Source organism: Procambarus clarkii, chromosome 16, assembly GCF_040958095.1.
Source record: "Procambarus clarkii isolate CNS0578487 chromosome 16, FALCON_Pclarkii_2.0, whole genome shotgun sequence".
NCBI lineage: Eukaryota > Metazoa > Arthropoda > Malacostraca > Decapoda > Cambaridae > Procambarus > Procambarus clarkii.
The window spans coordinates 10,413,213-10,433,429 of NC_091165.1; the positions used below are offsets into that span (position 1 = coordinate 10,413,213).

At 41.6% G+C, this 20,217-nt stretch overlaps 1 protein-coding gene across 1 annotated transcript; it reads left to right on the forward strand.

Annotated features, from left to right (window-relative positions):
• The first annotated feature begins 16,144 nt into the window (after positions 1–16,144).
• On the forward strand, positions 16,145–19,418 carry LOC138365460 (uncharacterized). The gene is made up of 3 exons (XM_069325775.1): positions 16,145–16,235; positions 17,790–17,945; positions 19,063–19,418. Exons 1-3 carry the CDS (start codon positions 16,145–16,147, stop codon positions 19,416–19,418), a joined length of 603 nt encoding a protein of 200 aa, XP_069181876.1.
• Positions 19,419–20,217: the final 799 nt, after the last annotated feature.

A 20,217-nucleotide genomic window follows, 5' to 3' on the forward strand; every position in this document is an offset into this window, starting at 1 on the left:
TTTAAGGCCAATGTAGGTTCTCCTTAATTGCTCAGGAGTAGCCATGTTGGGCTTAGGTCCAAACTTCATGGGATTAGTATATGTATTACTAATGAAGCTTGGGTACTTGTTCATTAGTGGACAAGTAACATTAAATATAGCCTAATTTAAGGTGGCTATTTATACTTTACCTCACTTGAGGTTGAATGTACCTACCTACCTAACAACAAGTAGCTAGATATTTTGTGCACTGTCTGAACTTCACCATTAGTTCTCGTCCGGTTAGCTCTTCTATATCACCATCAGAGTTAATGGAGATTATCCAGCAATACACAAAATAGATACACAAAATAATGCATACAAGAGAAATATTATGGAGACACTCCAATCAGAGTTATCTCAAAAATTAATCCCACCCTGTTTAGGGTCAGCACAAATAGTATAATACACTACTGACTAGCTTAGGTCTAGTCGTGATAATTCCTAACTAAGAACTATAAAGTTATTTAGTCTGGGCTTGTAACAAATTCAGCACAATCTCAGCCTAAATTCTACCTAATAAGATTGGTAAAGATTATTGTGGTGCAATAAGGTGAATATAGTTGTGCTGTATTTTTTTTTTTTTTGTATAAGAGTGCACTTGCACACACAGGTGAAACAATTATGTACAGTTAAGTTTGGCTTGCTAGCCACAGCCGTTTGTGATGGTTGATGGTGTTAATTAACTTGTCAACCACATGCAACCTAGACTCACCTGACAAATGTACACCATCTCTGGTCAGGTTCTGTCTATAAGGTCTGGCTGTAAATTGGATATATGTGGCATCCAATCTCACTCGTTTTTTCAGCCTGAAATTTATGTACTTAGCAGCTCTCTGGTAGTATTCTGGGGTTACTCCCCAACGATTATCTTGACTTGGTTGGCGAAGTTCTACTAATGTGAATACTACCGATTTACTGATGAGCTTGAAAGAAGAAATTATGGCTTTGAGGTGTTTGATCACCTCAGCTGGATGACGAGTGGGATGGATGTCATTACCACCTAAGTATATAATGGTTAGATGGTGAGGCCACTCTAACGCAGGTGTTAGTGTGGGGTTGTTATAAAAGTTATGAGCTGTTGCTCCTGGTGACCTAAAGATTCTCACCTCTGTGTGAGGTATAGGTCTAAGTGTTGTGGGTAATTGGCTATGAACCACTAAAGCTACCTTATACATGAGGTGAAAGTAGCAATATGTTTAGTGTGATTTAGACTAACTGATGTGTTACACTGTTAGTTGACACATTTAATGAAATAGTTAGTCTAGCTTATATCACACAAGGATTAGTTATTAATGATTAATATTTGTAAATATAAATTTAATGCCTATCCGGTTCAATAAGGACCATAATGTGGGACATTTGGGGCTTGAGTCTAATTATTTAAATATTAATATAGTAAATTAAATTACGAAGGACCACCCGCTTTTATAGTAAAGAGGGAAACTGAGAAATTATGATCATTAGATAATTCCTAGATGAACCAGTAACTATGGATAAAATACTAGAGAATATGATCACTGAAATAATTAATGGGCTGTATAATTAAATGAATCAAACCCTCAAACACCTACATTGGGGGGGTATTACTGGAACTCAGTACGTCCAGGAACTAGTGTGGTTCATTCACTAATCCAATGTATAATAATCTAATCCTATGAATACTTATCAAATCATTATCGTTATCATTAATGGGAACATAGATTATGAACATAATAATAATAATCATAATAAACACATGTTAATCCAATAAACAAAGTTCTGCATGTAAAAGAGTACAGATAATAATTTAGAGGAATACAAAGGAATCTTAGCTTAATGACGATTCCTTAGAAGTTAGTCACGACGCTTCCTCTGATTCTCCTGAACTCGGCATGGAACACTAGGAGTTGATTAACATGGGGAAAGGACAGCTCGGAGAATTCTTCTCACACGCTGCAAAATAAATGTTTACAGTAGCAACAAATTAAACTACTGGATTTCTATGCTCAATAAAATAATATTAATGGCAAATGAAGGATAATGACCTGTGATTTATTGTTGTTATACGTCGTCACGACAAGCTAACCCAGCTATAAGTCTACACCCTATCAGATGCATCAAATAAGGATAAGATACTTAGCTAATATGGGCACTGTGTAAGTTTAGGCTTGCCGAAATTCGCGTCCCAGGCTCTGGCTTAGCCTATCCGGAATAATGACGCGCTTCACTTGGCCGGTCACGTGGAGTCACAAAGACCAAAATTTAACAGGTTCCGTGAATGACACTGACACCAGGTGAAAGTATTGTCTGCAAGGCTCTTCACGCCTCACAGTGGCGACTTTCTTCTGGAGAATGGATAGCGTTTACCCTGATGACTGGGTAATGGCGTCTCCTCGTGAGCAACACGTGAACAGGTCCGCTCGGGAGCGTTTCAACACGTGCACTGGCGTCCTCTCCCGCACCGCTCCGCGTCCCGCGTTTATTAACCAAATTATTATTATGGATATCATCATTTCTCGCGGTTGTGCTTGAAATGCTCGGGTTAGGACGGGTTTATTATTTGGAAGAGTTAAATATTATTATTTGCCAGTGCTTTGATAGTAAACGTATAATGAAGAAGAATTAATGTCTCTCCCTGGCATTCACGCGTGACGTTAATTTTTATTACTAGATATCTGCTATAACTATAAACTCTCTATTGGCTTTAGTTGGAGGTCAGTTTATCTGTAATTAATTATCACACAGAACACCGTTTGTTATAGAGAATCGAATTCAATTCTCAGGCACATTGGATATAAATGTGTTTATTACAATGAAATCTGACGCAATACTGGCGTCGGGTGACCTAAGAATTCTAGCCTATTGTTCAGATGTAATTATTAGTACATGTGAATTCTACGTTGTGTTAATTTTACTTACTACAATGATTAGTAGAATTAGTAATAATTAATGAGAATACAACAGTGTTGTATTCAGTGTTGGAAATTTCCAACAAGGCAATCCCGTTGATTATATCAGTCGACATCCTACCAACAGTTTCACCATCACCAAGCATCAGCAAATTGCCGAGGAATATAATATGTACACTCTGTAACCTGTGATGCAGTCCCTAAGGCTCTCACTCTTGATGAAATCTGTACTGGCAACCCTAGAGGACCCAACTCTGCAAGCAACAGTGGATGCATTGACTAAGGAAAAGTTTCCATGCATCCCACCCTCAGGAGTTGACCAAGATGCATTCAAAGCACTTGAACGCATCCAGACAGAATTAAGTGTTAGGCAACAACACGACACTGTGCTGCGAGGTACTCGTATCGTTATTCCAGCTGTTCTCCAGCAACGTGCTCTGAAGCTTGCACATCAAGGACACCAAGGTCTTGTTAGGACCAAACAGCTGCTACGAGAAAAGGTTGGTTTCCTGGCATTGATCGTCAAGCAAAGGATATGCATGATGCCTGTGTCCCTTGCCAAGCTGCAGTAGATACTTCAAGACCAACACCTCTACAACCTTTACCACTACCTGCTGCACCATGGATGGAAGTATCGATGGACTTCTGCGGACCGCTACCAACTGGAGAGAGAAATCACTTCCACATCTGCAAAGGCTGTCATCCCGAAGCTCGACAAGATCTTTTCAAATTTTGGCATTCCTGAAGTTGTCAAGACGGACAATGGACCGCCATTCAATAGACAAGACTTCATCAATTTTGCTGAGCATATTGGATTCAAACACCACCGTGTGATGCCACTACATCCTCAAGCAAATGGAGAAGTTGAGAGATTCATGCAACCTCTCATGAAAGCGGTACGCTGTGCTCATGCCGAAGGACGATCTTGGAAACAAGCTATGTATGCTTTTCTCAGGAACTACCGTGCAACACCACATGGAACACTGGGCAAGTCGCCTGGCGAACTTTTATTTGGACGTCCTATGAGGATCGCACTACCCGTCATGCCAGCCGAGGTAACGGATAAACGTCTCGCTCAGAAGGATGCACTAGCCAAGGGCAAAATGAAAATTGCTCATGATCAAAGTGCAAAGGAACAATTCATAAAGGTTGGAGATACTGTTCTCATTAAAAAGAAAAAAAGAGGGAAAGCTAGATATGCCATTTCATACAAAACCATATAAAGTGATTAGTGTAAAAGGAACTATGGTAACAGCTAGTAATAGAAATCATAGTATAACACGTAATATGGCTTATTTCAAAGTGATTCCAACTAGTGTAGTAAATTATGAAGTGAAAAGTCGTGCAAACGATAAAGAAAAAATGAGCTATAACTCGGTAAACAATTCATCAAGGGATATTCTTGTATTTAAGGACTCTCGTCCTAAACGTCATGTTAAACGCCCTACACGATTTGATGATTAATTGTGTTCCTTTGGTAATGCAAAGTATTTACTTATTATGCTAAACTAAATTTAATATTGTTTGAATAATGCAGATCTCTCATTCAATATTTTGTAACTTTGTATTACAGTTTCTTTCATGTTTGTTTAACATTGCATATGTATTTTTAACATTGAAATCCTGTGTGGTAAAGATTAAGTTGTTTAAATTCTTTGTGCTTAATTAATGTTAAAGGTATGCAATATCTCTTGATATGTTAATAACTTACTTTGTATCAATAACTTTGCTTTGTGCAACAAGCATGGTAGACATCCTGTATTCATTCTTTTTAAAGAAAAGGAGGGATGTCATGTTCACAGAAAAATGGTACCATCCGTTTTCTATGTGCGGCGACTCAGACGCCGAGAGAGAGGTAAACAAGAGCGTACAGGACGCCCGCCAAGCTTGGTAGCTACTAGTCATGTATCAGTTTAAGTATTAAAGTCAATAATCAAGCAATGGCTTTATATCAACCCTACAACCAAGACTTTCTCAGTAACACACAACACCACAATATTGACAGTGACCAATTATGTCTATATAATCCTCAAGCAATGGCAATGGGAAAGTGTCTACTTCAGTTTCCTTATTTAACCGCCTGTAATCAGTACAAAGGCGCCAACTCCCATCCGGTTTAGGAACTAACAAACATGGTGAACACCAGGAACTCTGACTGGGTGTAACTAGACCATTTTTCAGGAGGAACTCCACTTCCCTCCTGATAATATCTCTTTTCTGGAGATACTCTATACGGATGCATACGAATAGGGGTGGTGTCTGTGAGCTGAATATCATGGCTCAAAACAGAGGCCTGGGTAGGAACTTCTCCAAACAAATTAGAATACTGGTGTAGTAACAATCTCAACTCTCCCTGTTTAACCTCATCCAAATGTCCCATCATCTCCTCAAAGGTAGAATTACAAAAGGTATGATTAGACAAGTCATCAGATATATGCTTCTCAGGGGTGACTGTGTCCTGTACCACACATGACACTGGCCTGGAGCCTTGAAATGATTTTAACCTGTTAATGTTTACTACCAAAACCTTGGAAGGGTCCTGCAGACTTTTAAGTTTATAAGTTAACTCAAAACGTCTGCAAACAACTTCAAACGGACTTTCAAAATGATGAGCTAAAGTAGTTTCTACTCTGGACTTTAAAACAAGAACAATATCACCTGGATGAAAACATCTCAACTTCACCCTGAACTTCTTGTCATGGTGTTGTTTCATCTTCAACTGTGACTTCTTCAGGTGCTCGCTGCCATGTCTTGGTACTTTTTCAACTTGGACTGGATCTCACTCAACAGACGACTTCCATCAGGTAGAGAGACGTTTCCCAACAACCTTTCACTCAGCAACTGGATTGGGCCTCTCACTTGGTTTCCGAAAACTAATTGGAACGAGGAACAACCCAAGGAATGCTGTAAACCATTTCTAGCAGCAAACAAGATAAAAAGGTAAGTCTTCATCCCAATTACGTCTGGAGTCTTCACCAACAGTTCGTATCATCTGCTTCATAGTTTGATGAAATCTCTCCAAGGCACCTTGACTTTATGGATGATAAGCACTGGACAAGCGATGTTCTATTTGGTACTTCTCACAAAATTGTTTGAAATCTGCAGACCGAACATTGCTACCGTTGTCAGTCTGGATAACTCGAGGTAGTCCAAACAAAGTACAGAATTTTGTCAAGTGATGGATAACTGTCTTTGTTCTTGTGTTTCTTACAGGATAAGCTTCTGCAAACTTGGATGTGGCACACATTAAGGTTATTAAAAATACATGACCTGACTTTGTCCTATTCAAAGGGCCTACACAATCGATAATGATGTGGGAAAAATGTTCACTTGGAACTACAATTGGATGCAGGGGAGCTTTAGGTACACTCTGATTCGGTTTACCCACAATTTGACAGTGCCTACAATATTTACCAATATCTTTTTTAAGACTGGGCCAATAAAAATATGTTGATACCTGGTATAACATTCGACTAATTCCTTGGTGACCGCTTAATAGATCGTCGTGGGCATCTGAGAGGACTTGTTCACGGTATGCTTTGGGGACCACAAGCTGGGTAACACTCTCACAGTCCTCTGAAGAGGGAGATAACTTAGTTCTCCATCGTCTCATCAGCATCCGATCTCGGAGGAAGTATCCAACATCATCTGCCAAAGCATCCTCCTCCTTAACAGCTTCAGAAAAACAGGCATTTAAACTAGGATCACTCTGTTGAAGTTGGGTTAAGATGTGGAATTTTACATCAAAATTAGGGGAAGAGGTAGTAACAGGAGGTACAACTTCCTTACTTGGCACAACTTCCTCAACTCTACTAACTTCATCCAACCTAGACATAAAAGTGTCAACCAAGTTTATTTCCGTTTCTAACGTTGAAGGTTTTCCAGCCATCCCTCCGGTTGTAGGATTGGAAACATCACTCTGGGACTTGGTGACTTGAGATCTGGTGACTGCGCAGGCTGGATACACTTCAGGAGCAATCTCACTCGTTTCTGAGAGAACTCTACCTGGGTCATTGAACATGATGGGAAGATGACTGTTTATCATAGTGCCGGCAATGTCATTTCCAAGAATTATATCGACACCAGGAATAGGTAAGGTATCACACACACCTACAGTACATAGTCCAGGAGTATAGGGGGATTTAGTGTAAACTTGCATGAGGAGAACACATTGCACTACCCCAACTATTTAAGTATAAGAATTACTTCGTCCTGATCAACCTTCTTGACCTTGAAAACATACTAGAAGTAATCAAGGTTAACGATGCACCAGTGTCTCTAAACATAACTACAGGAATCCACTTGTCTACCACTCCAACCATTTTAGCATGAATCATGTAAGGGTCAAAATCAGCAAGCCACTGTGGCTTACCCTTACAAAATGTCTCAGAATTATGACCTTGCCTACTTTTACTCACCACCAAGACATTTGGCCGTAATTCCGGATGTAACCTGGAAACAATGACGAACAACATGACCTTTCTTGTGACAATAATTACATTGTTTCACATCAGTCAAACTTGTCGAAACTGATGTAGCTTTACTAAGGTTAACAGTACCCTTAGATCTAACAGATGCTTGATCTGCCCTGGCTATAAGAACAGACTTTGCATGACAATGATTATTCTTTGAACTCTCAGGATTTGCCTGCGTAGAAGTGAATGTCTTAGGTGCCATGTTAAAATTGTTATATGGTATCTTAAAAATCGTCTCATGCTCATCTGCCAACATAGCTAACTCATGAACATCTTTGTAAGAACGTTTACCTATGGCTAGTGCCATCGTCAACTTTACAGGCAAACAAGACAAAAGTTCTTCAACTAGGATGAGCTGCTTAAGGGACAAAAAATCATGAGTATTATTTCGGTTTAGCCACCTGTCAAAAATTGACTCTTTTACTCGAGCAAAATCTGTAACTGTCTGATCAGATGCACGCTTGAGACCTCTAAACTTTTGTCTTAATGCTTCTGCATTTAGTTCATACGCTTGCAAGAGCCTCTTTTTTACTGTGGGGTAATGAAAGCTGTCTTCGAAAGGGAGCGAAGCGAAAATCTCTTGTGCCTTCCCGCACAACTGACCTTGCATAATGGTCACCCAAGAATCTTCTGGCCATTTTAAACTAGTAGCTAGCTTGGAAAAGTGTAAGAAAAAACAATTCAGGGTTCCACTCATCAATTTGGGTAATTCAAACCTTTTAGGGAAGTAAAGTCCACTACTGTGACTACTTATACTAGAACTTCGTTTAGAGCCATTACTACTGGCAGCGGCTGCAGCTTCTAACTTTTCTCCTTAAGCCTAATCTGCGCCTCAGCCATCTGCTGTTTAATTCTAACTGTCTCTAACACTGCTTCTCTCTGCTTAGTTTCCTCTTCTCTTTGTTTAGTTTCTTCTTCTCTTTGTTTAGTTTCTTCTTCTTTTTGTTTAGTTTCTTCTATACACTTAAACCTTTCAAACTCAACTTGCTTTAGTTGAAGTTCTAACTCCTGCCTTCTTAGTCTGGCAGTACTCTCAAACTCATCAGAGAATTCTTCTAATACCTCATCACCCAATAAGCCATCTTCTACTAGATGCAGAAAAATAGTTCTCAGTATCTTAGCTTTTATCATTCTGGATGCCACTTCTAACTCTAGGGTTTTTCCCATACAAATCAACACTGATTTTGTTAAGGTCTTAATCCTATCTACTGATGGATTTTGCAAAATTTCTTTTACTCCATAATAATTCATTATTTTCGACACTTTCAGAAACAAAATATTATACCACATCAGAATATACTCGATTAGCATATGACCCTGCAACAAAAATGTAATGCTTACCTCTGTCGAGCAGCGTTGCAAGTGCAGTAATAACTAAAATCCATAGAACTGCATGCTGAATCATATGCAGAAACACAAGTCATCAAAGCGTCTTCAAGGAAATGATACCGCAACATTCACTTCAAATAGGCACAACAAGCTAGAAAATAATCATGGATCAGTTCTACTGTGTCATATATAATTATTAATCCTCAACACTAGGATTACAACAATAGTTGTCCTGGAAACACAGGAGTTACAACGTGAATATCCTGAAACAACAGGAGTTACCTGACTGATGATCACGGACTAGGCGCCCATTTTACTTGTTATGGTCAGGGAGATAAGACCTCCACTCCCATATTAATATCTTGAGGGAGTAACGTACAGCATCACTGGAACACATAGCCTGGCCACATATCAATCAAGGTTCTAGGGGATTAAAAGGCTAGCAACAAATATTCCAGTTTACTTGCATTAAGAACCTTCCACGACAATAATAAATAAAACACTCTACTAATATCACACACATATCACCAATACTCTATATCCAGCTTCTCAACAACTGGGCATGATACATCAAATACAGGTCTGCAAACTGCATCAATCAACACTAGCTGACACCAGGAACTTTGCCTAGTGCAGTGGAACACTAGTGCCTATATGCTGCTAATACCATCAGGAGTAGTGGTGTGTCAACCAATAACACATGAGGTAAGAGGAATAATATCACATACAGCACCTTGGTATTTCACAACTTCCTCAAAATATATCACCAATGATGGTTGGTTGGTGTGTTGTCATTGTTGATCATTCTTTATGGACAACCCAACCCAAAACTCAGTAGAGTGCTTATACTTTACCAGGAGATCACTCTGGGCGCTTCTGACTCTTGGAGAGGGGCTCAACGTCACACGTTTAGGGGATGCGGCTCCAATACTTTGCCTCGTTGTCAAGTGCACACACCCTTTCGAGCCGCTGTGACTCCCCACTCTCACCTTGTGTGATATGATCTCCTCAATCTCCTTTGTTTTATTGATTATTCCGTTCTACCATGTCCACAACTGTGGTTCTTGTTTTTTTTTCTCTCTCTCCTTCTTTCCTACTTCCTGGGAAGCCTCACTAGGACAAGGGAAACCACCAGCAAATTTGAATACATTTACTGAACAAAGCACATACACAATACATACACACACGTAATAATAATAATAATGAATCCTACACTCTATACTATTTCAGTCAGGTTGCACTCCAACACCATCAGAACTCTATCATCAGCTTATCAAGTGGTATCCTATGTCTTGATTCATCACCTAATACTACCAACCTCCTCAAGTAGGTCAAGTCTTATAACCCAATGTTGCACTATCAGCAAGAGAATATTTATCTATAAACACATACAAGGAAAACCAGCGTATGGCTGCAATAACATAAATATTAGTATAAATGTTCCCTGATATACAACAATGATCAATCGATCACCCTATCAATCCTAGAACACATATGTATGTCTCTGCAGGTAATTCAGCCTACGACTGTAACTCTATACTTCAGTATTCGTTTTCCTTGGCACAAAAATGGCAAACAATCACTCACCTTCCACTGCGTCTTGCACGCTAATGACAACCAAAAACTCTACCAACTCCCTACAAGTAATCAACCAGAACTTCCCGTCCACATCTGGAAGTTCACTACCCTGATAACTTCAGGTTCATCCGGGTTTATCTACCAGGATCCTCCACAGCTCTTTTAGGCTGCTACACCATGAAGTCTTCCTTGAGCAACTATGGTGCTTCATCACTTCTACTAGGGTCCTCCACAGCTCTCCTGGCTGCTACACCATGAAGTTTCCTCGAACAGAACTGGAGTTTCGCCACTGGTATTACAGAAGCACGTGGCACTCCTCTTCACGGCTTCTCCTCACAGCTCAAGGTCCTACTCTTCACCCAGGGGGCTACTCCTCCTCGGAGTACACTACTCCTTCAACAGTCTTGGAGTCTCTTCCAATAACTCACTCTACTGGCTCGAAGTCCACTCAGCAACTTCTTCCAAAGATAAACCTCAGATTGTCTAGTCGAGGGTGCTCTCCCTCTGACAGAGTCCGATCATGGCGCTCCCACGGCCCACGAGAATGTCTCTGGGCGGCTTAACCAACTCTCCTTGCCGTCAAAGACTTGAGACCACAACGTTCCCAACTCGATTCCACAGCTGGAACGTCTGCACACTTCCTTTCTCTTGAAGGTATATCCAACAGGGGATCCTCTCCAATGGGAGCTCAAATGGAGCGCAGCTTCCCTTCACGATGTCTGGTACTCAAGTGGGGTCAGAGCAGGGTTGCCAGATCCAAATCGCTAAAAGTAGCGAGCTGACGCTCAAAAAGTAGCGAATTTGCAAATAGAGTAGCCCAATTTTTTGTCTAGTCAAATCGAATCAAATCAAATGTTTATTCAGGTAAAAGTACATACATACAAGATGAGTTACAAACTTCATGTTAGATTTCTAGATAGCGACTGTACATACAGACAGACGACATTCAAATTTAGTAAGTTTATCTTCCTTCTTTGATAGAACAGACTTGATGCTCATCTGCTGATGACTTACCTCCGATATATTTTGTCCGTGTTTTAATGTTTCACTGTGTTTCTTTAAACCACTTCTATGAGCTCTTATCTCAGTTCTACAAACTTTACAATATGCCATATTTCTATCTTCTTTCACTTTAGCCAACCACTTTTCAAACACGGGATCCTTAAGCCAGGACATCTGAAACGTTTCCTGGTATTTAGACCACTTCCTCATTTTACACTTCTTTATCTTAACACTTTAGAAAATTCTAAAAGTAACACCGGTAATTTCTTTTCTATTTGCGGTAACTTGTGTCGAACTATCCTTCTGGAGGTCAGAGCCACACTAACAATGAAAGCACAGATGAAGCTGCCAAGTTCTCTGTATGCTAATCCGCTCTAACGACAGTCATTTGATTCTCGGAAACACCTAAAGAGAAACCTAATATTTACAGTAAGCAACAGTGGGAGGTCACTTAATTAACATAGACAGTACCCGGGATGAAGTATTAATGGCAATTAAGGTTGGGAAATCTATAGCCCCTGGGGAGGATTATCTTGCCTTGCGGTTACTTTTTCTTTGGGAAGTTCCTAGGATCAACGTCCCCAGGGGGTCGGTCTCTGACCTGGCCTCCTGCGGTAAGTGGTCTATTCAATCAAGCTGTTGGACGCGGCTGTGATTTGTACACATGACATTATAAAACGCATAAAAACGCATTGAGTTTCTTAACATTAATAGCCCAACTTGTTTTTAAAGTAGCCCAAAAAGTCGCAAGTAGCGAAATTAAAAATTTGGGAGCGCGGGCTCTGAAAAGTAGCCCAATCTGGCATCCCTGGGTCAGAGCCCTCCCGAAGCGAGCCTCACGCCTCCAGCAAATTATCCACATCTCATAACCAGTCATTTATCGATTTTCTTATTCACTGCCCATATTCTTAAACTCTCTGTAAAATTTACCCAATTATTTCATGTATGTATCTTCATGTCTGTATATCTCCAACCTCCTAGTCAGGTCAGGCTTGAGAGAATAATTCTCAAATGGGAGACTCGTTTTTCGGCTGCTAGAGATCATAACATACCTCACTAAGACACATAATAATCACCTACCACCTGGTATACATAATGGACAACAGCAGAGAATGATCCATATAAATACATACAGTTACATGAGTAACATCTAGCAGGCACAATACCCAAATAAGGTCACAAATCACGGAATAAACCCTAACATGTCCTGTCGCCTAAAGAGAAAAGAACAGTGACGCCTGGAGCGATCCTTGCCGAGAGGCGACACTGTATCCAATTCCAATAAGTCAACTGACCTTCAACTTTCAAATCTCTCTAACTCATTTACAATATAAACTCACTCATGAACTTCTAATTCACTATACAACAACTTAAAGAGTATAAGGCACAACCTTACATAATGATATATAATAATAACTGAATACAATAAGGAAATTATCTTGAATTACAAATAAGTACACAAAGAAATCACAGGGATACGAGATGGTAACTTTGGCAAAGTCGGTACGTCACTGGGGGAGATGGGAGGGGGGGTTAGGAGGATTCAACAACATTCGCCAGCGGTTATACATATGCATACAAAGATAATAAATATATATAACATGTGTATCATAAGATTGTCTAAGTGGAAAACATTTCACAGTGCCATAATTTCATATAATGTCAGGACAAATGGGCAATGCAAGGTGCAACACTAATATGGAATCTTCTCAGTATACATGTGATGAATACATATGGAAACTAAATGTATACACTCCCTAACATGGTCCACATAATGTTACCCATATAGCATTGATGTAGCATTACTTACAATAAACATACAAGTATGTTTTTCAAATCTATGACATTAGGCTACTGCTATAACTAGACATCTAATATATATATCCACAATTACATGTCATACATCTTTGATACAGAGTTAATATAGACTTGGAAATGTATGTCACACATTGACAATATATAAAATAAGATTAATATATGGTAACATGAGATTACATCGTATACACAATATTCGTGATACTAGGCTATCAACCAAGATATCACTGTATAGTTTGAGCACACTCATACACCAATCTCAGTATGATCATACTGGTGTATGTGTGGTCATAACACCCAGCTACATTTATTTACATTCACAGTTAGATTAGCATGTCGTAACACTGCAAACAATTGTTTCAAACTAGAAATATGGTCTTCCCAACACTTACTAAAAATCACAATATCATCTAAGTATGCTCTACAATCTGGCACATCTTTTAGCAAAGAATTCATCAGCTTTTGAAAAGTTGCTGGGGCATTTCTGAGTCCAAATGGCATCACATTAAATTCAAATACTCCATCAGGGGTGATAAAAGCTGTCACTTCCCTAGCAAAGTTAGTAAGTGGTATCTGGTGATACCCCTTAGATAAGTCTAGTTTTGATACATATTTAGCATGACCAATCTGGTCAATGCAGTGTTCTAGCAAAGGTAGTGGGTATACATCAACTATAGTTACCTTGTTTAACTACCTATAGTTCACTATTAACCGCCATTTTCCATCTGGTTTTGGTACCACTAAACACGTTGTACTCAAGGAGCTCTGACAGGGTCGAATGAAACCATGGTGAAGAAGATAATCAACTTCCTCCTGGATGATACGTCGTTTCTCGGGGGTCATTCGATAAGGGTGTAGCAGAATTGGAGTTACCTCTGTCAGTTGAACATCATGAGTAATGAGAGGTGTCTGAGTGGGGACCTCCCCAAACAAGTTGGAGAATGTCTTCAAAAGGTCCTGGAACTCTGCTCTCTGTTCATCCTGCAAATGACACAACAATTCTTCCCCGGAACTGGAATTAGATATAAGAGGAATACCATCTTCCCCTACAACCATTGTCTCATCAGGGTTTACCTCCTCATTAACACAACAAGCTACAATACTGGGCCCACAGTAAGTCTTCAAACGATTCACATGCACATTCATTGACTGACGGATATGTTTGGGGTTACAGACTTTATAGGTAAGTTCACCGAGATGTTTTACCACTCGATAAGGTCCTCCAAACTTGTGTGACATGGAAGTTCCCATACGAGGTTTCAGGACCATTACTAAATCTCCTGATTCAAAAGCTCTGAGTTTGGCCTTGAACCGCTAATCATGCCGCTCTTACATTATCTGCTGTGCCTCGCCCAGATGTTGTAACGCGAACTCCTTCGTTCGAGACAGCTTGCTCTTCACATCCTTCAGTATCTTTCCCTCTGCCTAGCTGTTACATCTCCCAACATTTTCTCCTGCAACGTTTTTATGGGTCCCCACACATGATGTCCAAACACAAGATCAAATGGGGAGCAGCCTAGGGCAGTGTGCAATCCGTCCCTGGCAGCAAATAGTACAAATGGTAAATTGTCTGGGTGAATCTTCCCCAGTTGTTTTTAACATCTGTTTGAGGGTTTGGTAAAACCGCTCGTTCCCCCCTTGACTCTGAGGATGGTAAGGACTAGAAAAGTTATGTTAAATTCCGAAAGAACTACAAAAAGTTTTAAAAGTTGTGGAACAGAATTTTCTCCCATTATCAGTTTGAATGATACGGGGCATACCAAATAATGAAAAAAACCGTTCCAAGTGCTTTATGAGTGTAGAAGCCCTAATGCTACGCAAGACATATGCTTCAGGGAACCTGGTGGTCATACATAGGATAGTAAACAAAAACATATTTCTTGATTTAGTTCGGGGTAATGGGGTAAGGGACCGACACAATCCAACACCACATGTGTAAAAAGCTCCTCTGGCACTACAATAGGGTGTAAGGGTGCTCGTGGAACAGTCTGGTTAGGTTTACCAACAGCTTGACATACAAAACAATTGTGACAATATCTGACCACATCCTTTTTTAGTTTTGGCCAATAGAAAAACTTACATATTTTATTATACATATTGGCGATCCCTTGGTGACCTCCCATAAGGTTACCATGGGCAGCTAGCAATACCTGCTCCCTATACTCCGTTGGTACGACGAGCTGGGTCCTAGACTCACAGTCATCTGATAAGGGAGTTCCTGGTGGTCTCCATCGTCTCATCAAACATCGATCACTGAAGTAGCAGCTCGTGCTCTCATCCAAGGTATCAATAGTGTCAGCTGCGTCTGTATAACATTCAGCTAGACTGGGATCAGTACTCTGCAACTCACTCAAGGTCTGGGACTCAACAGCTGGAGCGAGCGGGCAAGGAACTGGTACCTGGGCCACCTCTTCCAGACCATCCTCTGGGTCAGAATAAATTAGGGCTTTGGCATCAGCCTCACTCTCGATATCCACGTGAGCTAAGAATGTATTCTCACGGTCCACCTCCACCTCCCTGTCTGAAGGGGTCCTAGCCTCAAAAACATCCACCTTGGAAGTCACAGGGTTTACCTCACCCTGCTTACCCATAGATCTGGTCACAACACAGGCTGGATAGATGGTACCATCATCCGCATCCGGTTGAGCCAGTACACAACTAGGGTTAGTAAACATGATAGGACACTTTGTCCCACTAACTTGACACTTCTCAAAATCATTACCCACAATAACATCAACCCCAGGGATGGGCAACTGCTTACTAACTGCTACAGTGCACCAACCTGCTGTAATAGTTGACTTCAAGTGAACTTTAACTAATGGTACACGCTCGACATGACCTCCAAATCCCTGCAATAATACTACTTCACCAGTGTCTTCTGTGCTAACATCAGCAAGAGTACGGTGAGAAATTAAAGATTGGGAAGCACCACTGTTCAGGCTTGTTTGCATTTGTGTTCCTTACGTGTGCCCCAAAGTATGAGGTGATTTGATGTAATACGATGCCCAAGATTACCAACCGAGTGCCGGCGAGGTGATGGAAATAGCCTCGGCTACCATCCTCTTTTGTCCGGTCTTCTTGGTTGAGCGGTTAAGGGATCCTTTACACCAGCAGAGTGCACCTGGCAGTAAGGGTTCAAGTCACTTCTGGGGTGTGAGTTTTCAGTTGCATATACTCCTGGGGACCATTCAGGATTGTTCGCATTTGTGTTCCTCACATGTGCCCCAAAGAATGAGGTGATTTGATAAAATACCATGCCCAAGATTACCAACCGAGTGCCGGCGGGGGGATGGAAATAGCCTCGGCTACCATCCTCTGTCCGGTCGTGTTGGTCGAGCGGTTAAGGGATCCTGTACGCCAGCAGAGTGCTCCTGGCAGTATGGGTTCGAGTCACCTTTGGAGTGTGAGTTTTTAGTTGCAAATAGTCCTGGGGACCATTCAGGCTGGTTCGCATTTGTGTTATTCACGTGTGCCCCAAAGATTATATGATTTGATAAAATACCATGCCCAAGATTACCAACCGAGTGCCGGTGGGGGGATGGAAATAGCCTCGTCTACCATCCTCTTCTGTCCGGTCGTGTTGGTCTAGCGGTTAAGGGATCCTGTACGCCAGCAGAGTGCTCCTGCCAGTATGGATTCGAGTCACTTCTGGGGTGTGAGTTTTCAGTTGCATATATTCCTGGGGACCATTCAGGCTTGTTCGCATTTGTGTTCCTCACGTGTTCCCCAAAGAATGATGTGATTTGATAAAATACCATGCCCAAGATTACCAACCGAGTGCCGGCGGGGGGTGGAAATAGCCTCGGCTACCATCCTCTTTTGTCCGGTCGAGTTGGTCGAGCGGTTAAGGGATCCTGTATGCCAGCAGAGAGCTCCTGGCAGTATGGGTTCGAGTCACTTCTGGCGTGTGAGTTTTCAGTTGCATATAGTCCTGGGGACAATTCAGGCTTCTTCGCATTTGTGTTCCTCACATGTGCCCCAAAGAATGAGGTGATTTGATAAAATACGGACTACGTTGCTGAGTTGGAACCTCAACAGCAGTTCTCGTCACCAGTTGACACTCGCACCCCTACACGTCGGTCAGAGATGATGATATTTACTTAGATAGGGAATTGGCTTTCTTTTTTTCAGAGCACAAAGATCGCTAATTCTGTAAGTATCATATTTCATTTAGTAGGAAAACCCTTGCTTCTGTCTTATAGAGACTTGGCAAGGTATCCCTACATTCTTGGACTACCTTATTCACTTTTGAAACAATTAAATGTTTCATTTGTTTTAGAAACTATCGGTTTCATTTATTTAGTAGGATTTTCTTGCCCTTATTCTCTTACATTGAGTACCGGGTACAAGATTTCCTGCGATTTTGATTGACTAATCATTTACCATACTAAAATTAACGTTAATTGTTAACGATTAAATTACCACAGGATAGTTACCAGTTGCCACGCCATCCTGTTACTGACACTTACCATATCACAAGTATATTTGTTGTACATTTATTTGCTATTTTTCAACATGTTTCGTCTCCCAGCTTTTCGTAATGATCCAGCAGGTGAAATAGGGAACTTAAGTCGTGCCAAAAAGACCGAATTACAAACTCTTGCACACGAGTATCAACTAGACGTTTCCCTTGGAGCCAACAGAAATGACTTGCATAATTTAATCTTGGATTATCTCTTAGATGAAGGAAAGATAGACTCTGAAACTCACGAAAACTATTATATTGCAGATAAACATGCTCTGGCAGCTATAAAATTGAAGCTCAAACTAGCAAACATTGAGCGACAACAAAAAGAAGCTCTCCAAATAAAAGAATGCGAGATGGCCCTAAGAGATGGCCTGTTACGGCCCTCTCGGGTCGCAACTGGGTTCGTACTCTGATGTTATTAGAGGAAGGGTATCCGGCCCCAAGCCAGTAGTTGGCTTTCAAGGGATGAGATCCGTGACGCAAGTAAAATAAAAGGGGAAGGGAAAGAAAGGCAAAAACTTAAGATTATAATTAATACCTTCACCAATAATATATAAAAGTTACACAGGGGGAGGGGTATTAACACTTATTTACACTGTAGTCTTCTTCTGAAGACTCTGGATCCCTTCGGTGCCGAGTCCTCGGTGCTCTCGTGGTCTCTTGACGAATCCTTCGATCAAGCTGAGACTACCCCTGACACAGGCCAGCCAAAACACAGTTCCACTGGGGGCACCGCCGTGGAGGCCGTCAACCACACGTCCAGCAGAACAGCTGGCAGGTTCCGGATCAGCAACGCTGGTCAGGCCACTCCACGAACGATACTAGGGTAGCGCCCTAGTCAGGAGCCTCGTGTGATACCACAGATCACTCTCCTGTCTACAATACCCCAGTGGTTAATCGTCTCCAGCCGTCGGTCCCGGGTACGACAATCCTTCACTGCCGCTTTACAGGCAGGGTAACACCACAGTGTTCCTCCGGGAGGCGACTCACAGCTGCTGCAGCAAAGCACAAGGTATGGGGACGGCTGCCTTGGGTAGACTGACTCAACTTCCATCACAGCAGTCCCAGGTCGACTCTGTAAGCAGACACGTCATCAATAACAGGGACACACTAAAGCACCTCACTTACAGGCTCAGACACAAACGCCCGACGTATCCACTCCATAGATGGCGCTGTTGTCTGAGCACCACCTCACCAGAGGTCAGCAGCGGCTGTGTTGTGAGCTGAACCGGACTGGAAACTGGCCCTTGTGGCCAGTACACCTTGTCCTCACCAGGTGTCGTCGTCCGTTTGGAGGGGGTTTCGGGAGCTGACCCACAGATGGCGTGGTCGTCACTGCTCCGTGCTCGGACGCTGGATCCAGGTCCGTAACAAAGTCGTGCCAAGAAGACCGAATTACAAACTCTTGCACACGAGTATCAACTAGATGTTTCCCTTGGAGCCAACAGAAATGACTTGCATAATTTAATCTTGGATTATCTCTTAGATGAAGGAAAGATAGACTCTGAAACTCACGAAAACTATTATATTGCAGATAAACATGTTCTGGCAGCTATAAAATTGAAGCTCGAACTAGCAAACATTGAGCGACAACAACAAAAAGAAGCTCTCCAAATAAAAGAATGCGAGATGGCCCTAAAGAAGGAAGAGGCTGCCCTCAGGAAAGAAGAAAGGGAACAAGAGGCTGCCTTACTCCGTGAGAGGGAGAGGGAGCAGCTTGAAGCAAGAAAACGTGACCTGGAGATGCAACGGGAGTACAGTAAACAGCAAGCTGATCGTGCTCTCGAATATCGTCGACAAGAACTCGCGTTGGAAACTACACACCACACTCAGCGCCAATAAGCTACAGCTAGTCTTCCCGTAAGTTTCAATGTCTCCCATGCAAGTAAGTTAATGCCACCATTCGTTGAGACAGAGATCGATGTATTTTTCACCACTTTTGAGACCCTAGCTAAAAAACTTAGCTGGCCTGCAGATCAATGGTCTACCCTTCTCAGAGTGCATCTCACAGGTAGAGCTGCGGTTACTCTCAGTACTTTAGCGTCTGAGAATGACTACCAGACCCTGAAGCAAGCAGTTTTGGACGCCTACCTTCTCTCCACCGAAAGCTACAGACGAAAATTCCGTGATTATCTAAAGGCAAGTACCACCACCTTTTTAGAATTTGCCAATACAAAGAAAAGATATTTCATGAAATGGCTGGAAGCAGCACATGTCTCTACATTTTCAGAACTCATCAACCTCATTCTAGTTGAAGAATTCTTTAGACGTGTTCCCCCTTCCATCCGTTTATATTTAGCAGACAAAGAAGAAACCGACTACCTCAGATGTGCGAAGTCGGCTGACACCTACAGCCTCATCCATCGGCTAACACCAGATCCACCTTCCAGTAAGAAGTCTTGGCATAGTTATGATAAAGTGAGTACCGATCATGCGAGCTCTCAATTGTATTGTAAGTATTGCAAACTCTATGGACATACTATGGATAAATGTGGAAAAGCTCAATACAAAGGCTATGAAACTCCTAAACCCAAATCGACTCCTCCTAAGTCCGGTAAGCCTGTGATGAATGTTGGTGTTCCTGTTAATGATCTTTCTCATTATCAGCAAACACCTATATCCTGGAACTGTCTCTGCCAGC

What these genes read in the sequence shown, in the direction of transcription:
- LOC138365460 (XM_069325775.1), top strand. Translation starts at nt 16,145, where the DNA reads ATGGAAATAGCCTCGGCTACCATCCTCTTTTGTCCGGTCTTCTTGGTT. An exon ending in CCAGCAGAGTGCACCTGGCA is followed by an intron (nt 16,236 to 17,789) that starts GTAAGGGTTCAA and finishes ATTATCTCTTAG; the next exon opens with ATGAAGGAAAGATAGACTCT. An exon ending in CGAGATGGCCCTAAGAGATG is followed by an intron (nt 17,946 to 19,062) that starts GCCTGTTACGGC and finishes ATTATCTCTTAG; the next exon opens with ATGAAGGAAAGATAGACTCT.